The sequence below is a fragment of the Dioscorea cayenensis genome, chromosome 12 (genome assembly GCF_009730915.1).
Source record: "Dioscorea cayenensis subsp. rotundata cultivar TDr96_F1 chromosome 12, TDr96_F1_v2_PseudoChromosome.rev07_lg8_w22 25.fasta, whole genome shotgun sequence".
Classification (NCBI taxonomy): domain Eukaryota; kingdom Viridiplantae; phylum Streptophyta; class Magnoliopsida; order Dioscoreales; family Dioscoreaceae; genus Dioscorea; species Dioscorea cayenensis.
The window spans coordinates 932,558-952,286 of record NC_052482.1 but is presented as its reverse complement, the minus strand read 5'-3'; the positions used below and the strand labels follow the sequence as shown (position 1 = coordinate 952,286).

Sequence of the window (19,729 nt, the reverse complement as noted above, 5' to 3'; positions counted from 1 at the left end):
TTAGAGTTTACCATTTAACCCATGGAAAATAGTGAAATTACTGGTGAGTTCTAAATTAAAATAAATAGAACGTTCGAGTAATTTTAAAAAAATAATAATAAATAATTCTTAATGTTCAAAAATGACATAAAAAAATATAGGTTTACATCAGATTAAAAAAAAAAGAGGAAATATATAATTATTCATTTAAAGGCTTTATTCTATATATATATAGCTATTATAGATTTATAAAAATGAGATTTTATTTGATAATAAAAATCAGTTTGCTTGTATACTTTTGCGACATTTACTGATGAACTTTGTTTTAAATATAAATGATGACAAGTTAAATTTAGGAACCTTTTTTGAATACTTAACAACAACCCTTGACATTAATAAAATAATTAAATGCACATATATATAATATCATTAATATTAAATACAACCAAACAGATTATGTGAATATTTAACTCTAAATTCATTTACTTAACCAATGCAAGACAATTAATAACTGTAATAATTAATAGCAAACCCTAGTTTATTATCAGCACACAGAATCCCTTGCTTTCTTCATGCTTGAAAGCAATCCTTCTGCACTTCAAATAATAATTTATATAATTAAGGAAGGCAACCTAATCAATATTTTTATTAAAAAATAGAAACTAAGACCAAAAATAAACAACATAGAACGTGTTGACATGTTACATAAGACCGAAGATAATTTATATTTGGAAACAACTTAGGTCCACTGCTAATAATGAAAACAGCCGGACCGACAGGCTCGGCTTCGCAGAATTTATACCTACTTCAATGATAGCTTTTTTCTGATGAAGATATATGTCCTACATCGAAACAAAGATATAAAGATCATGATCAAGACTCACAACTTGTTACATAGTTTATACCTTTTGTGGTATAGTTTGTTTGGACCACGTTAATCGTAATTTATCGAAAAAATGATTCCGATTCAAATAGCAAAATTAGAATTTTATAGACTGGCAGCAAATGGAAATGTCAATTTTCACAAGCTTTTTTGCATTACAATGATGAAGAGAGTACATACAACTACCAAAAGAACATGTTTGCATAGAATGTCAATGATAAGTGCAGATGTCTATACTGAAGATGCAAGAACAAGAACAGAAGCTTAATTTAATTCCTCGATTTCATGCCGTTCATGGACATGCACTAACAATTGACTAGAAAAGGTTATGAATTCTGCAATACATTAGCAAGAAAAAGTCAACCCCATGTGGGAAGATCGACAAATGCCTAGAGATCTTTTTCCTACTGAAATGAAATTAATAGGAGCAATTTAATAAAATAAAGAAGTGCTCATCCTTCCAAGTTCAATGTACAATTTAACTAACATCATAGAGCAATTAAATAGATATTTTAAGCAATTTGTGATATATATATATATAAATGCAATGAATAAAATCCTCAAACCTTGTATTTTGATGCTAGAGGAGAAGCCTGGATTATATTGGAGCAAAATCAGAGTGTTCCTGTTGAAGGATATAGCTGAACCCAAGCAAATTCCTCTTTGTAGGCTAAACTTGCCTCGCATGAGTTTAGACAAGTAAATACAACAATTGTAGCCCAATCAAGAGAGTCTGGTTCATTTTTCACATCAAAGTAATAAAGCAACTGAGGCATTATCTGCAGAGATAGAATATAGTTCAGTGAATCAGAGCAATGAATATTTTAGGAAAAATATAAACATTAAATTAAAAAAAATATTATAAAAGTTAAAAATGACTTCGAAGTAAGACCAACAGAATTTAGAAACAACAAAAAAAGGTTAAACAGGAAGCAAATCCAAGCTACTCCAAATATAGATGACTAGTATGCACACCCATGAAGATCGGTGTACTAGGTCGTTGTCTCATTACATTCAAGTGGAACTTAGTTGGCAATAGTCATTACAAATTCGACTACTAGACAGAAAGGAATAGAGAGCTTTCAAAAAGGCACATGCATAAATGACAACCAGGGAAACAAGTTGAGAAAATTCCAAATACCTGAAACTCATAACATAGAGGACCTTTACAATAGTTGCATTTGGGGATGTCCTCCTTAGATGGACGGCCAATTAGCAATGGCCATAGTGGTTTTGCCGTCAAATCCCGACAATATCTGTTGAAATAGAAAAGGAGATTATAATAACAACCACCAAATCCTATTGAAATACAAACTGATTCCACCGTTGAGATGATACTTTGCATTTTAAATACTTCTGAAACCAGGATCATATTTTACAAAAAAATAATGATTTCCATTTAACATACTTTAAGCTATAAACCAGGGCTTACAATATGCATTAAACAAAAACCCAAAAGGAACTATGTTTTGCACAGAAGATGAAGGTAAATGAATAGGTAAAAAAAAAATTATGATACACAAGTACTCTCAAACCTCAAAACTTGCTCGGGGGCCCTGGCAATTCGTTCTTGAAAAGATGCCCATTTCTTTTTATCAGCATTAGCCTGCATGCAGATATGAAGTCAGCAAGAAACAGAAACCAAAAATCCCTCCCCGCCCAGAAAAGTAGGAATTCAGTTTCGAAGATGGAGGCATGCCTCAAACTTATTTAACACTGATTGAAATGTTTCATCTTTTTTATTATTTGCAGGAACTATTGATGTCCCACAGCCATTATCATCAGACATATTTGACTCATAAGTAGACTCGTCCTCAATTGCAATCTCATGCTCACGCCATAGAGTTCTGCACGCAACTGACATGATCAAAACATATTGAGTTCAGGAAAGTTTCTAAAAGGACCAAAGAAAGGCAAAAGAATATTTACCTTTTTCTATTGCTGGCAACTTTTCCCTGCCATTACCATGATCCAATACTGAAGAGTGAGAAGAAATAAATATTTGGCGGCAGTCATTTTTATGTCCAGATCGCCAATGCATCAGCTGAAAGAAAATGTTTTCAGATCAATATGCCTAGTGTTGTCAATTTACATGCTAGAACCTAAATTAAAAAACGCATACCTGGTGTTTCTCAGAGCAATAACGTGCTTTCCTGCAACTACCACAAACTTTCTCTCCTTTCCATGTGCCACACCAAGAACACAGAACAGCTGAACAACAACGAATCAGCTACTCTAAAAAGAATTGTAGTACAAAGTAGGATCTTTGAACTGAAATTTAAATAACAATTGAAGTAAGCAATATAAAGAAGCCATCACTTTTCAGTTATCAACGCATCTTCAAACCTTTCATCATGCAAATTAAATACAAGCAAATATGATCCTCAGAATTTACATGCTTAAAAAAAAAAATCAAAAGAAGTACAAATCAGAAACATGAAAATCACTACCAATTCCAATACCACATCGATATAGAGTGAAAACCATCTATGCAACATCATATGGAAGTGCCAGAACACTAAGGACACAGAATATCATGTGAAAACTCTTACATTACCTCCAGTGCTCAATGGTTTATCAGTGCCATCATACTTCGGTGGCTCACTTGAATAGAAAGGATTGCTCCGAGGTAATTGGCAGCGGAACACCTTCACACTTCAAAACAAACACATTCCCACAAATCAAACAAGAGCTTTAATCAACTAAAAAACTCTCAGGAAAGAGAAAAAGAGAGAAAATATGAAACCTTCTATGAGGCTTATCTACGCCATGTTTCCACTGCTCATGCTGGTCCCTAAGAAGGCACGCCATGGACGGGCACATAAACACAAAGAAAGTGCGATGAAATGTTGACTCTTTCTCCGATATTGGTGCATAAATCTACCAAAAAACACAATCCAAAACCAATTAAAACCAATCCAATGAGTGAAACACGAGAGAACAGATGAACGAGAACCTGGAGAAGGAATTGAAGGGGATCGCCACAAAATCCGCAAGTTCGGGCACTCTCCGGCGGCAAGTCCACCGGATCCAACCACGCCTACAAACACATAAATCACCACCAAAAATAACAAAAACATGCAAAAGAAGCTGAAAATCAAAGAATTTAAAGGATTTGGAGAAGATTACAGGGACACCACCAGCCTTGCTGGGGAAGAGATGGCGAAGAAGGGAACGAGGGTTCTTCGGTTTCTCAACGAAGCCAAGGGTGACTCCCTCCTCATCCTCCTCCTCCTCTTCATCATCTTCATCGATTTCAATTTCCTCGACCTCATCTTGACCTTCATCGTCATCGTCGAGCGGCGTGATTCGAAGAGAATTGATAACTTCGAGCTGATGATCCATGGCCGAGCTCGCCATTGATGGAAATCCAAGCAACCAAGGTCGGAAAGCGAGACTAAAACCCTAAAAACTGGAACTTTTTCGTTTTCTTTGGTTTCTCAATTTTGAAGGGTTATTATTTTTCCCGGTTTTTTTTTTTTATTATTACAACCAAAAAGGCTCTTAAAATTTTCTAAATATAAGTAAAAATATTAACCCTGTAATTTTTCAAACTGATTTATTAGCCTCACTAATTTTTTTTTTTTTTCTAAGTTTCAAGCAGTTTACCTTTTGACCCTATTTTTCCTTATATTTTTTTTTATATATATTAAAAAAAATAACATCAAAAGTAATCAAAAATTATAATCGGTCCAAGTGATGTTTGGCAAAATTAATAAATTTTTATTAAATCATTAAGTCACTATTATGCAGTGGCGAAACTTGAAACAAAATTTAAAGGATGTTGAATTTAAATTTAAAATTTTTATAAATATTAAATAACTTTATTAATTTAAATTGAGACAATAATAATCAATAATTCAAAAGTATAAAATATACATCCATCTAGAAATTTTAGTTTAATTAAGTGTAAAAAAAACCTATCATATTTACATTATTAGCAACTAACTTAACTAAATGTTAAACACTAAATTGACAAATAGTACAATTAAAAAAACGACTTAGCACAAATTCACAATATAAATTCATATATGCAACAATTATTTAAAAAATAATCTATAAATAATCAATTTATTATAGCAAATGATCACAACAAATATCTAACCGTTTTCACAACAATTTTCATAACAATTAGTCAACTAAATATTTAACAAATATCGAATACTTATGTAATAAATATCAAAAAAATTTAAATAACAAAAATCACACAAAAATTAAACAAATTAATTCAGATATAAAACAAAATTTAAAAATATACATAATAAGTCTCTATAATGAAAGATAAAATATAAACTCCAAAGTCAAAAAATATTGAGCAAAGAAAGAAAACTCACAAACTACAATGATTGTTTTTAGATATTTTGAAATAGCAATAGTATTTTTTTATATAGTTTTAATTTTTATATTATTAATATTTTCTACATTAATATCCTAAAAAATTGATATAAGTTCAATAAAAAAATATATCTAAATATAAATTTTATTTAATATAATAATCTTATTTTTTTAAAAAAAAATATTTTAAATATTATGGGTAGAATTTTGAAAAAAATACATAAATAATATCACTTTCCATACAAATTATGATTATTAATATTGTAATAATGTATATATATATATATATATATGGGTAAGGGGGGTGCTTGAGCACACCCTTGCCCTCCTCTAAATCTGCCATTGCTAGTATGTCATCATATATGTTCATTCTTTGACTAAGATGACATTCATAGTCTTTGTCTAAAAAAAATCACCATCTACTATTAAAGTTGTGGTATACGGACGTATCTTTTGCCCACGTTCTCAGGATTCAAATCTACACAAATTTGTTATCAATAGTCAAATTGTAATCCAACGGTTGATATACTTTAGGTGCATAGTTCAAATCTATTTCTACTGCATCTACAACAATCATTTATAAACAAAACTACAATTAATCAATCCAAACTAACCCCACATGACCCCTCACTGTACAACTTAATTTGCATTGTGCTCACCTACGGATGTTGATCTTTTCTCATATATATATATATATATATCATAATACATTATAGTCGTATATACTAAATAGTTGAATAACTCTAAAAATAATTTTAATTTTTTCATTTAAATACATCGAATTTCTTAATAACTGAATTATTTTTATTAAGCTATAAATTAAATAAAAGTTATATTAATGAGTTTAAATCATAAAAATGGCAAAATAATTCATGTAAAATGTAAAATATATGACTCCAACTATATGAAAACCAGTAGTTATAATATATTTTTTAGAACTAATGGGGAGCGTAGGAATCGAATCCATTAGCATCAGCTACGCAATATTGTATAAATATCATGCATACTATAAAAATATTAATATTGTCGTATTCACTTTTCACTGGATCATTTGTGAAAAAGAGTCATATTATTTACTTATTCATTGTTCACTGGATCATTGCATTATTGATCATGATATATCATTTTGAGTACATTCTGACAGGTGATCATTATCCCACATATTAACCCTGTTTCATATAATAAATACACAGGGTTCGTTAGATCACAACTGCTGCACTTTCATTTGATTGTCGCATTTGTCAGTGTTACATAATATATACTTAGATAGCCTTTATTTTTTTTTAAAAAAAAAGTTTAATAAAAAAAGTGATTAAATAGCTTATATAACAGGGAAAAAAATCAGAAAAAAGAGACGATTTGGGCTATCTCTGGCCGTTGATATCTTCAATCGATTGACTCGAGATAAGCACCCCAAACACCAATCATTCTACCAGTAACGATGGGTTCTATCTAGGGTTTAAGAATTCGTAGTAGAAGCTCCCGGCGAAGCAAACCAAGTGCACGGCGGGAACGAGAGCATTCGCGCCGCCTCCGCCGTTGCGGTGGTTCGTAGATCTTTATTCCCTCATCCCTTTCACGAATTGCAATTGATTTTCCATTTTGATGATCGAATTTGGTTGTAATTGTTCAGAGTTGCTGATCATGAGCTCTCCAAACATCAAAGACCTTTTGACAACCTTCAACCCTGCTTCCGGGTTGTTTGCCATCGCCTCCGGTGATGGACGAATCAAGGTGATCTTCTTGAAACCCCTGAATTTCATAAAGTGAGTTTCTTCATGGTGATAATTTTTGGGTAGATATGGGATACAGTGAAGGGCCACTTGCAGATGGAGTTCGCAGACCTTGCGCCAGCTGATAATGGATTGGACAACAGTGCTGAGTCAAAAAGGGGCCATCTTTCGCTGGATTATAAGTGCATGCACTGGGTTCAGCTGGAGGAGAAGGTTCTTTTGATTTTTTAGCATGAAAAAGGATCTTTTTTTTTTTGTCTAATTTTTTGCGTAACACCGTGATTAGGGTTTTATCTTTTAGCTTGTTTTTGATTTTCAGAAGAAAAAGAAGCTTCGAATCTCATTGCTAGTGTTGGGGACGGGTAGTGGTGATGTCCTGGCACTTGATGTGCCGCTTGGCCAGTTGAGATGGAAGGTTTCTGATTGTCATCCTGGGTGAGTTTCTGATTCAATGCCTGAATGCTGATGTTGTGTTAATCGAACAATGATGATTATTTGTGTATTGATTCTCAAGGATTGTACTTGCTATTGATTTTCTTCGTGACAATCTTTCCTTTTGGATTGCCTAACTAGTTCACAAGATGAGCCATTTATTTTCTTGACCTTGTAGGTTCCTTTTCTCTACTTTATTGTTAAATGTTGTTTTCTGCATGCTTATGTTGCTCTTCTCTGATAAAGTGATCTGTCAGATGAGTACATCTATGTGTAAGTTTGTGTTTTAATCTTTCTTAAAATATTTACCCATCACATCTTTGATAATTTGCAGGGGTGTCAATGCTGTATCCTATTCTAGGCATCGTTCATGTGTCTACACAGCAGGTGCTGATGGTATGGTTTGCCAGATTGATTTATCTAATGGGAGCGTTTTGGGAAAATTCAAAGCATCTACAAAGGCAATTTCCTCTTTATCTATATCTACAGGTATCCTAGTTGAATGTTTCACTCTTGTGATTTTAATTTAGGACTTATGCGTCAAGTTTCTGAACCAAGTTAATAGCAACCATACATATAAGATTTGGGTCAGTGCCTATGGATCCTTGAGCTTTGAATGTATGTTTTGTAGTCCAAAGGTTGAGCCTAACTTTAGATAGGTCATAATTCTCTAGTTTCACTTCTGGCTGTATCTTTAGGGCTCAATTCTAGAAAATTTAATGCCAATTAATTTGTCTTGCCCTTTGGACGTTCTGTTGCAGTGCTAATTTTCTGATGCACATGGTCAAATTTAAAACTCTGAAAATAAGCTTATTGGATGGTAGCTTGAGAAGCAACTGGTTTTGGTTCAGCTTTGAAGAGTGTGGTTTTCTTTTTGCAAATGAAGAGTCTGAAATTATGATTTGTAATTGTAAAATCTAACAGAGAACTGCTGAACATTTGATGTCTATAAATTAGCAATGTTCTTGTTGAGTGCGAAGCCAACCCTTTTGTTTTAATATTGTTTTTTGTCTTTTGGCACAATGTGCCCAAATAATCTTCTTCGGAAGATATTTTTTATTTTTTGTGAGCAAATCTTGTCATAATTGTAAGAGCTTCTGCAACTAATGCACTTCCAATTATACTATATTTGTCGCAAAATCTTTTATTTTAGATTGCTGATTAAACCATGTACCCCTGTCAGATGGAAAGACAATGGCCACAGCCTCCGGGCAATTGAAGCTTTTCAATTGCTCAGATCATCAGAAGATCCAGAAGTTTTCTGGGCACTCGGTGAGTCAATCAATTTTAAATCAGGGATGAATTTGTTTTCCTCCTTTACTGGTTTCCAGTTTTATGTTCAATCTTTTTTTTCTTCCTTGTACAAGTTTTTTGTTATTAATCTGTTTTTGTGTTTGTATTTTCTATCTGTCGAGTTATCAATAAAGAAGAAAAACCAAATTTATTGTGTAGGTTGCTGTCCGATGCATGACATTCAGTGAAGATGGTAAGTACATTATATCCTCTGGAGTTGGTGAGAGATACGTTGCCTTGTGGAGAACAGATGCCGGAAAAAAGCAATATGCTAGCTGTGTGCTTTCAATGGAGCATCCAGCTGTCTTTCTGGATGGCAAGGTTTCAGACTCGGAAGGTGCAGGTTTATATGTTTTGGCCATTTCTGAATTGGGTATATGTTATGTCTGGTATGGAAGTAATGCTGAGGATTTGCGGAATAGCAAACCTACAAAGATCTCATTGTTAATTGAATCTGCCCCAAAGAATAGTAAGGGTGCTGTATATGCGGCGAAGTTTCAAAGCATTGTCGAAGCTAGCAATTGTCAAATTCTTGTTGCTTATGGTTCCTTGGTAAAGCCATTGTTTCAGAAGGTTCTATTGCAGAATGGTGTTGATGTGAACTTGAGTGCCTCTCAAGATGGGGCTCTCTTGTCAATAGCTCAATCTCACATCTCCCAGAAAGGGGATAGAATTCAAACAAGAGGTATGGCATAACCCGGTAGACTTTTTATTAAAATGACTTCATTCACTTGTTGAAAGAATAGGAGCCTATGAATGTTAGAAATGATGAGAACTGTGAGATCCAAGACCAGGCCATATATATAGTTGTACTTCATAATTCTTGCATGCCTTCTATTTATACTTCTGTTTCTAAGCCAAGTGAAACTTGATTCTGGACCATTCTGAGTTCTTAGGGATTCCTTTGTAATGTATCGCATGTACAGTTACGGCACTTGACCGAGCTAATGCGGAAGATGCTGTACATCCGCTTCCAAAACTCCATCAGAAAGAGAAGAAGAGGAAACATAGCATGCGGCATACAATTGCAGCTGTTGAAAATGCAATGGTTGATTCTGACCAAAATAAAACTTGGTCTTCTGATGCTGGTGCGTGCATTTTTTCTAGTGTGCCTGTTCTGGTGGTTATTATGGACATAATTCTATTTGCTTCATGAGATATTGCTCGTTGAATGTCATACTGAATTTTGTGTTTGATGCTGAAATTGGTAACTTGCAGCTTCTAATTGCAGAAATTGGTAACTTGCAGCTTCTAATTGCAGGATTATTTTTTAGCACATTCTGTTGGTTATTTATAAGAAAATAATTTTGATGTGATAGGGATTCATTAGTGCCAAAAAAAGATTTGAAAAGCAATATGTGTTTTTATTATTTTGGTGTTTATTTCATTCTTCATTTAAATGCTGATATCCAAGACTTAAGCTATAGTACATTGGCTGTATTCTCTTTTGTAACTGAGAGCATTATATTAGTGAACACATTATCTGATTGATTACCTGGGTACTAATGTATAGCATGTGGTAATAATACTGTTTGATCTTCTGATAGATTAAATGAGTCAGGATTTGGTAATATTATCAAAGGCACTTCAGTGAAACTTGGTGAGAGGCCAAACTGTTAAGCAACATGTACATGCGTTTTTCCTTTCAAAAAGTTGGTATTTGCAGAAGGTGTCAGCTCTACCAATATATCTGATGATATTTATCCTTGAAATTTTTGTTGGACCGGTTCTTCATTTCATATGCAATTTAGTGAAAACTTTTGAAGACCAATTCAGAAGAATATAATGGCTTCTCCAGCAGTTTTCTTAAAATCATCATGTTAGATTATTTTACAATTTTGGACAGCTAGTTTGGCAATCTATATATAATGAAGAATTGTTGTCCCTTTGCTTCACATGCATTACTTCTGTGACCATTCTTATCAGGCATGTTGATAACCACCTTGTTGTTGTGAGGTTTATTTACTATTCTTGGGTTGATTTTAGATATGTATTTTCCTTTGTGGTGATGTTATTTTCCTCCTGAAAATCATAATTTTTTTTATGTATCTATTTTTATGCGTACTTTGGTCTTTCCACTCTACATGTGATATTGGTACTTCTTTTGCTCAGCTGTGTTACTAGTTGTTTTACTCATTGCAGGTAAATTGCTAAGAATGGAAAAAGATAATGCTACGTGTCTTGAAGATAGGTTGAGAGAACTGGGAATTGTTGGTAAGAAAGATGACATAGGCAGAGAAGGCTACCTATGGAATTGTGGTAAAACTTCTATTGATGCAACAATGTTCAATGGTGCCCACCTATTGGTTGGTGGTGACATCCCAGCAAAGAAGGTTCGTTTCTCCTAATAATAGGTAAACTAAAACATTGTTCAGGTGGTTTTCTGGAATTTTTCCTTCTACGAAGGATGCTTTCAGATCTTACAAGGGATAATATAATAAATTAACTGATTGTCATTGATGACCTGTTAACTTTTTCACCAGATAAGGGGACATGTCATATCCATGAGCCCTAATGATGCTTACAAATTCCTGGAATTCTTGGCATCAACGTGGAAAACAAGGTTTGATCTTTTCCTATTGTGCATCTAAATAATTAGCCTACACACATGCAGATGTTGTTTACTTCAAGTTCTGAGGATTTGTTCGTATTGGTTAAATGGGAGCATTAAATTGGACTAATATATTACTTGCACCATGACATATGCTTGATAGATGGCTATTCAGAATATCACAACTGATGTATTTTCTATACCAAATATTAGAACCAAATAATATTTCTCTCGTTTTTATATAACAATTACTAGGTTTTCTAAATTTTTGCTGATTATTAACATTCAGATAATTACTCACACTATGACTAATAAGTTCTGTTATATATTCTACATGGTCTTTGTTCAAATTTACATAGTTGCTTGTTGCCTTTTTTTTTTTCTCTTTTTTCTGGAAGGCTTTTACTAAACCATTATTGTCTGAAATTTCATGTACTGCCTTCAAAATTTTGGCTCCTCAGCGCAGCCTTGCATGATGTTGAGATTGTTATTTACGTAATGGTGCCTACTGTAATTCGAGCAGTATATATTTTACGGTTTTTATTTATTTACAGTGCTTTATACATAGTCTGTATTTTGGGAGAATATTGTTACTTAATTTGATCTAAACTAATAACTTGATTCTTAGTCTGATCATGAACATTATATTTCTTGTGACAGCCCTGCCTGTTCAAAGGACATACTTCCTTGGATTTATTATATTTTACTAAACCACCGGCGCTTTATCCTTGCTCAGGAATCTTCTTCCCAACTCCTTGATGTATTACAGAAGGTAATCTTTGAATCTCATTACTTGTAATCTGACAAATATTTGATTCAGTCTTGGTTGCATCTTGGTAGTATTGCTGTTCTTTGTTATATTATAATTTTTATTTTTGGTGACTTGGGTTTTGCACTCTGTAAAATACCCAAAAATGCTTCATTCTTAGAATAGTATCTAGAATGTTTTGTGGAAGTTGTTGGAATCGATGCCTGCCAATTAGTTAATATACTGCCTATTTGAAGGATGTTTTCTTTCATTTACTGCCAAAAGGCCCAGCACATTAACCTACTTTGAGCAGGAATTGGCCTGTGAAAATATCAAAAGGATATAGTGCTATTTATGTGATGCATAACTTGAACCTTCATCCCTGTAAAATTGGAGCATATCTTCCATTTAAAAATCAAATAGAAATATTTTCATGCCGTCATATTTTTGACTTATCATTAGCACATAGTAAATAGAGCAGTTTCTCCACTGTGGCTGTTATATATCTATTTGTATATATATGATCTTTTAAAAATCTTTCCTTTTTTCCTTGCAGATGACCAATTTGAAATGTTCAGCTGTTCAGACCTTGCTAAAACTATCAGGTCGTGCTCAGCTCATAATGGCACAGGTCAGATATCTTTAGAGTGCAATTTTAGTCCATGAACTCATGTTTTTGATCTTTGAACTATAAAGAATGTATCTTTTGGTCCCATGACCGGGAAGATTGTGTGCTTAGGCTCTTGCCGTTAGAACATCACACACATGAAATTAAATACTATTATCATTGCATATGTGGAGTAAAGGGTCCGGTCGGCACATGACATGTCATGTACATGTAAGTATGCCACATGGCACTTGGTTTTTATGTTAACTTTTATTTAAAATGGAAATTAAAAAAGTGAACCTAATTGCCAAGTGACATGACATGGCATATACTTGCAGATATGTGTAGGATTGTCATGTGTTTTGTAGACCTCCACTCCACTTCATCAAAGATAATAACATCTAATTCCATATGTGTGATGTAGTAACCTGAGGGACCAAAGTTGCACGACCCTCCCAACTCAAAGATCTAAATTGCCTACTTTTGGTCTAAGGACGAAAATGACTGATTCGGGACCTAAAAATTCACTTTACCTATACCTTTACTGGACTTCGGTTTGATATGACTGCACTAGATTTATGTGCCTATTATCTCCCCTCAGATTAATAAGGCTGGAGAGGATGGCACTCAGCCAATGGAAAGTAATCACCAGGATGGTGAAAGTGAGGATGAAGATGAAGATGAAGATGAAGATATAGATGAACTAGTTTATGGAGAAGATGAAGATGAATCCCAAAAAAGCAGTGGCGATGCTGATGATGATTAATCTCATAATTAAAGGTTTTTCTCCACCCCTTCTACCATCATTTTCTTATTTTTACGGATGTTTTTACTTGGTCTGTCATTCAAATCTAGAGTAGATATATGCTGATATGTTTCAGAATGCAATTTCATGCTATAAATCGTTAGATTGAACATGTGAATAACAATGTTAGATGAGATTTTGCTTAAATGACTCGAAAAGTTCTAGAAAATGATAACGTGGCGAATTTGAAATGCATTCCAGATGTGAGCTGTTCTCAAGCTGCCTCTTAGATCTATTTTCTAGTACCACCTTTTAAAAGGTTTTTGCTTCAGTAGTCCTAAACTTGCATGATTGGATAGTGTACCACCAACCTAATTATCGAGTTCTCGATCATTTATTCTCTCTCTCTAGATTTCCCGAGCTTTGGCCTTCTTTCTTTGGCAATTGTTACTGATACAAACCCAATCAGCAGTAATTATTATTACCATAAATATATATTTTTCCTATGGTTGATTGTTATTATACTATTGTAAAAGCCATATTATCTTATATATTCCTGGAAATCATTGTTATCTATTTACATATTTCTACGACCGTTAGTCTGCTATTTCTTTTGTTTTAAGTAAGAAAAGAAAGAAACAAGCTACCTCACTGATTCCTCTTCTCTGCATTTTGGAAGAGGGAGATAGAATGTTATTAAGAATGAATATTTACGATTATAAGATTTTCGATCTAGCTTTCTTATTTATGACTTCTATGTCTTCTATTTCCTGCAGCTTTACATGTTAATTCCTCAATGTTGGTATTATTAGATTACAAGTTCAATCTTCATCATCAATTGCTCAACTTATTCAGCATCTCACTTAATCCAACATGATGAAACAACCAAAGTGAAGAACAAAAGTTAAGGTATTACTATTTTGCCTTTTTTTTTACTTGTAAAAACAAACTAAAAATAGGAAATGTTGTATACTTCCTATGAAAATTTTGGCACTTCATATTTCAGTTAATTAGAACCTTAAATCTGATGTCAAAATTAAGGCTGTTGTGCACCAGATATCAGAAAAAAGCTGTCTTCAACTACATTAAGTCATTGTCATCATTTTGTCATGTTTCTTTGAGGTTGTGGTGGATTCATGTCATTTAGTTTTTTTGTGTGGTTGGTTGTGGGGCTCATTTGAATGGATCTTTTTTTTTCTTTTTAACTTTGTGCCAGTTGTCAGAAGGGGACCAGGACAAAATTGTGTCATTGGTTTTTAGTACTAGAACAAGAAAAGTGCTGCTTTATTATTATTATTATTATTATGATGATGATTATTATTTTGGGTTATTTAGAGAAAGGACAACCACTCCTGAAGCATCCCTCATGAACAGGAAATGTGTGGCTATCCTCTTCATGTTCAATGAGATATTTGGTGTTGTACATTTTTTTTTTTTCACATTTTGATTTTGTTTCATTAAGATTATTGTATCTCTCTCATTATACATACATAGACAATATATTTTTTGGGACGTCTTCAGAAAACAAATTTAGAAACGTCCCTACAGCAATTATTAAATCACTCAGGTTGTTTTATTACTAACTCCGGAGGTGAGTTTAATGATGATCACATCTCAAAAATAATAACCGTTAGATCATCTAATTGTTATTGCGGGATATCTCTAGATTTTTAAATTTAGAAATGTCTCTAGATTATCAATTTATATATATATATATATATATGCTTGATTATGTATTGCACTAAATGAGCGATCATATATAAAGTAACAAAAGAGATATATTTTAGTTATTATTTATTTTAAAGTTTGTTGTGTTTGTCACATCTCAGCCATTGATTTTGAAAGGAAATAAAATATATATTTTTTTATTATAGAAGTGATTATATAATATCTTTTTTGGTTAGATCATTAGTCAATTTAAGATGGTAACAAGGCTCCAAAACAATAGATGACTAAATCAAAATAAATTTTTTCAATGTGAAAAATTTAAATCATATTTCCATGCATACATTAACAAGTTTCATAAATTTTAGGTATAATGTCTGAATTAATCTTTTTTTTTTTAGTCTCTCAATTTAAAAATACTCATAAGTAATCTTTTTACTTTTGAAAATGATTCTATTTAATTTTTTTTTATTATAAAATAAATTAATTATTTAATTGTATTTTTAAGAGTAGAAAGACTAAACATGAAGAAATTAAGGATAAAAAGACTAAATTAAGTCATTTTTAAAAATAGAAGAATTATTAAGGCTCATTTATGGGTAGAAAGACTAAAAGAAAAAAAAATATAATAAAAATCAATTCAGGTATATCTAAATTTTATGAAAAATGTCCGTAAAAGATAGTGCTCAAATACACTTTTTTTTAATTTTTTTTCCAATGCTCTTGATGAAAAAATAAATGCTTATGAACAACCAATATTGAAGAAATATATTCACCAAATCAAGGGAAAAAAAAAGAACCACACGATTCTAATCAGACGGTAAGGGTTTAGTTTCGGCAAATTGGAATTTCCAATAAATTTTATTAATCCAAAAGTGTTAGTTTTATAAGAGAGACATAAAACCAACCTTAATATACACTTTCACAGATAATCCCCTCGATAACAAATAAATTGCAAAACAAAGCCTTCATCGCCTCCCCCATGAACTGCCACGTGTCCTCTTCGCCCCATCCGACGGTCCTCGTCGCGCTCCAGAGCTTGTTCCTCCGTCTATTATCTCAGCTAACATCCGCTGCAAATCCTCTATGCTATCCGGAGTCTGCATTTACAAAAATACCCCTAAACTACTTAATATTTACATCCATCTTTTCAACTTTGTTTTTTCCTCTATTTTCTCCCAAAATAAAGAATCATAAATTTAAATTTATTTATATATCACTAAAAAAATATCATATTTATTAATATAATATACACCTTATAAACTTTTGCCGTGTATTTCATAAGATTTTTTTTTTAAAAAAAAAAATTTAATTTTGCACTAGGTTTTGATAGATAATATCAGAGCAATTACCAACTTCATTAGGGGTCTCCTAGCAAATTTCACTTTATAAAAATTAAATACCATTTTTCAATAAATAAATAAATACCTCCGACCGGACGCTATCCATCATCGAGATCATCTCTTTCATGAAATCAGAAAAATCCTGACCATCCAAAATACAACATATATATACATATTAAAAAATAATAAAATTAAAATTAATTTTTTTTTTAAAAAAAATTAGATTAATAAATCTTATGAACCTGGTCATCGTCTTCAAAGGGATCAAAGACACCAGCATCGTAAAGCGATCTCTTACCCTCATCCGAGAGGACTGCAGGCACAACATACCGCATCCGTCACCGTCCGGCAACGTCCGTTAACTCAACTTAAAAAGATAAACTAACGGCCGTCAAACACTTACCGGAATATGCTTCCTGAATTCTCTGAAACCGCCGTTTAGCCTCCACTGCCGCCGTTGGATTCTTCGCGAACTTATCCGGGTGCCATTTCTGAAAAACACCCTCGATTTAAAAAAAAATTAAAAAAAAAAAGGAACTTTTTTGATAAAACCTTTGTTTTTTTTTTTTCAGAGATCGGAGAAAGCGAGTACCAGTGCGAGCTTCCGATAAGCGGCTCGGATCTCGGCGGAGGAGGCGGAGCGCCGGATCCCGAGGCGGGAGTAGTAGCATGAGCCGTCTGATGCGGCTCCGGAGGACTCCATGGATGAGGACGAGAAGAAGAAGAAGAGATCGAGGGGTTGGAGAAGATGAAACGAAGGAGATGCGAGATATTTAGAGAGAAAGAGGGTTTTATTTGGATTTATAAATATTAAAAGGGAGGGAAAATGAAAAAAAAGATGTGAAAAAATCTCGTGGCGAGCTTTGATTTTCAAGGGGTTCTTTGAAGAAGGTTCGAGATATTCGGATTCCTTTTGGTGAAGATATTTTCTAGTGTTTTGGGTTTTTACCACTGGTTTTCATCTTATTTACGATATTTGCCATTGTTTCTTGTAGCGACACACGTGAAACACGCGTGTTGATGGATTTTTCATGTCACTGAATTTTGATTTATTTTTACTTTCATCATCAAATTAATTGATTATTCAATTTTAATTTAATTTCACCAAATAATAAATTAAAAATTTTAACTCCCAATTAATTATATATATTACTGTCTAAAAATCAGATTTAGCCATCCCCTCACATATTATTAAGTCTATTGTAAATGTATATATTATAAAAAAAATCACATCATTCATTTAGAAACCAAAATCTCTCGATTTACTACTCAATAAAATCAAATTAAAATTAAATGATCAAAAATTAAAATTTAATAATTAAAATAAAAATAACTAAAATTTAATGATCTATTAAAATATTTACCCCTTCTTGTTATTTAAATAATTATTAATTTAATTTTCTAAATATTTATAATTTTTTTTTAAAATATTTAATTAAAATATTCTAACAGTAAATGATAAAACTCCACCCTAACCGTGTTAATAAATTTTTAAAAATCATTAAATTACTACAACTAATGCATTATATATATTTAGCTGTTAATATTTTTTTTAATATTATTTTTAACGATATTTATCACTTTGTAAAAAATAAAAATTAAATTTGAGTTAATATTGTTTTTACTTTTAATTTAAATAATAATTGTTTTTTTTTTTTTTTGGGTTTTCTTTTTGTTTAATAACAATTGTCCAAAATGTTAGTAGACCCGTGACAAGATAGATCTGTTAGTATTTAAATAAAAAATGGGTAAAAGTTAGCGAGCATGCTGTGGCCATATGGAATAAACTAAATTAACAATTAAAAGTTTGCAGCGCTTTCTGGGATGTTCATCAATGTTGATGATAAGCTTTGGGAAATTATATATATATATATATATAAGCCCATACCTGATTTTAATGTGATTGCACCGTTCAGAATAAAAAGATTAGTTTGTGAAGAATAAATTAATAATTTATTCCGGAAAATATTGTTATATAATTAGACAAAAGAAGAGAAGAGGCTTCAAAATGTGAACAATAATATACTTTTTTTTAAGAAGAAAAATATATTGTTTTGTTACATGGAATCCAAACGCTCAAGGGGCAAGAAAACCAAGGCACTTTAAACCTTGACAAACTAAACTAGTACCAAGCACAACTCTAACTCTCTAGCTCTTTGTTAGCAATATTGTTTGGTGATTATTTAGTTTCTTGTAGTATTATTATTTTTTTTTATTTTTTTTAATAATATAAATAAATCACAATAAACTTCATCATATTTGTTGTCAACTTTACAAGCATATATATCAATTGAATCTTTAAGTTCTTAAAAAAAAAAAACTAATACCGTGCACTTTTCACAATTTTTTTAAAAATAAATAATAAATATTTTGTATTAAAAAAATAATAATAAGAGACACACAAACGGGCAGTTAATATACTTGAATCTTTTATCTTCACACTTTGTTAAAAAAATTTAGTTTTTAATTTTTAGTAATAATCCAATTGAAATTTATCCTCCCGGCAATATTATTCTCCGTATCGTTCATACACTGTTCACACAAAATTCTTATATTATTTTTGTACTATACATACACTGTAAATCCAGACTCTAATATTGTTTATATTAAAAAAAAAAAACACTTGTCGTCTATTATTAAAAAAAAAAATTTTTAAAATTTACCCTTAATATTGCTAATTTTACCGGATTATATAGATAATTCTTCCACAAAACATAAATCACCAAAGGATGTTAAACCACTCATCAAAGCACAAAAACCAGGATTCAGTGAGCTCACTAGATTATTATAAGATATGCACAGGAAATACATGAAATTATATATGAAATGGAAACTATGGAAAAATGCACATAATTTTATGTGTTTATATATATAAATACACAACACACACAAATACTCTTAAGAAAAATAAAAAATATGAGAAGGTTGTTTCATTATCATATACATATAGCCCTGGTCATTTTGTCCAACCAACAAAAATAAATATGACAATCTAGTAGTTGGAAAATGCCTTAAATAAAGCAGCAACATTAAATCTGATATATCTTTCACCATACTAAAGCAAAGTTTAGTTCATTACTCTTTACCTTCCTAGTCATGTTAAATAAGATTCATGTAAAAACTAAAACTAAAGACAATTGTAAATGACCAACATGAACTACTCAATTGCCCATGCATCTAAATGTACATATATTTATGATAAAAATTATATTTCATGGTAGTGTTGAGTTAAAATTATGGTTATTCTTGTTAGTTCTTTATATTGGTTGATCTCCCTTGTACTTCTTTTCTCTTTATATCTAACAAAATCATATTTTTAATGTGCAATCTTAACCCACGTCATTTTTCAGTTGTGAAATGAATGAATTACCTACATTGTATAGCAATTTCACTCACATATTCAAAGTTCAATTAA

General features: G+C 31.9%; 3 protein-coding genes across 5 annotated transcripts; 1 reads left to right on the top strand and 2 right to left on the bottom strand.

Moving 5' to 3' along the window:
• Nucleotides 1–383: 383 nt before the first annotated feature.
• On the bottom strand, nucleotides 384–4,310 carry LOC120274136 (programmed cell death protein 2). Of its 3 annotated transcripts, none has more exons than XM_039280894.1 (11): nucleotides 3,992–4,310; nucleotides 3,819–3,902; nucleotides 3,609–3,742; nucleotides 3,420–3,517; nucleotides 2,985–3,073; nucleotides 2,792–2,906; nucleotides 2,562–2,719; nucleotides 2,398–2,468; nucleotides 2,004–2,118; nucleotides 1,429–1,641; nucleotides 384–570 (listed from the first exon to the last, which is right to left on the bottom strand). In XM_039280894.1, exons 1-10 carry the CDS (start codon nucleotides 4,220–4,222, stop codon nucleotides 1,477–1,479), a joined length of 1,260 nt encoding a protein of 419 aa, XP_039136828.1. In that variant the 5' UTR covers nucleotides 4,223–4,310; the 3' UTR covers nucleotides 384–570; nucleotides 1,429–1,476. The 3 variants fall into 3 exon arrangements, with proteins under 3 accessions (XP_039136828.1, XP_039136827.1, XP_039136829.1); XM_039280893.1 differs by lacking the exon at nucleotides 384–570 and adding an exon at nucleotides 593–821; XM_039280895.1 differs by lacking the exon at nucleotides 384–570 and adding an exon at nucleotides 841–1,197.
• A 2,315-nt stretch (nucleotides 4,311–6,625) lies between these two features.
• Nucleotides 6,626–14,511, top strand: LOC120273906 (WD repeat-containing protein 43). Its single transcript, XM_039280650.1, has 14 exons — nucleotides 6,626–6,744; nucleotides 6,831–6,931; nucleotides 6,997–7,143; nucleotides 7,250–7,365; nucleotides 7,697–7,851; nucleotides 8,546–8,634; nucleotides 8,815–9,340; nucleotides 9,582–9,743; nucleotides 10,798–10,988; nucleotides 11,139–11,218; nucleotides 11,867–11,978; nucleotides 12,511–12,585; nucleotides 13,163–13,341; nucleotides 14,083–14,511. The coding sequence occupies exons 2-13, from the start codon at nucleotides 6,842–6,844 to the stop codon at nucleotides 13,325–13,327; spliced, it is 1,908 nt and encodes a 635-aa protein (XP_039136584.1). The 5' UTR covers nucleotides 6,626–6,744; nucleotides 6,831–6,841; the 3' UTR covers nucleotides 13,328–13,341; nucleotides 14,083–14,511.
• A 1,287-nt stretch (nucleotides 14,512–15,798) lies between these two features.
• On the bottom strand, nucleotides 15,799–17,175 carry LOC120273828 (dnaJ homolog subfamily B member 3). Its single transcript, XM_039280547.1, has 5 exons — nucleotides 16,907–17,175; nucleotides 16,718–16,805; nucleotides 16,557–16,627; nucleotides 16,400–16,456; nucleotides 15,799–16,071 (listed from the first exon to the last, which is right to left on the bottom strand). The coding sequence occupies exons 1-5, from the start codon at nucleotides 17,015–17,017 to the stop codon at nucleotides 15,940–15,942; spliced, it is 459 nt and encodes a 152-aa protein (XP_039136481.1). The 5' UTR covers nucleotides 17,018–17,175; the 3' UTR covers nucleotides 15,799–15,939.
• Between the last annotated feature and the right edge of the window lie 2,554 nt (nucleotides 17,176–19,729).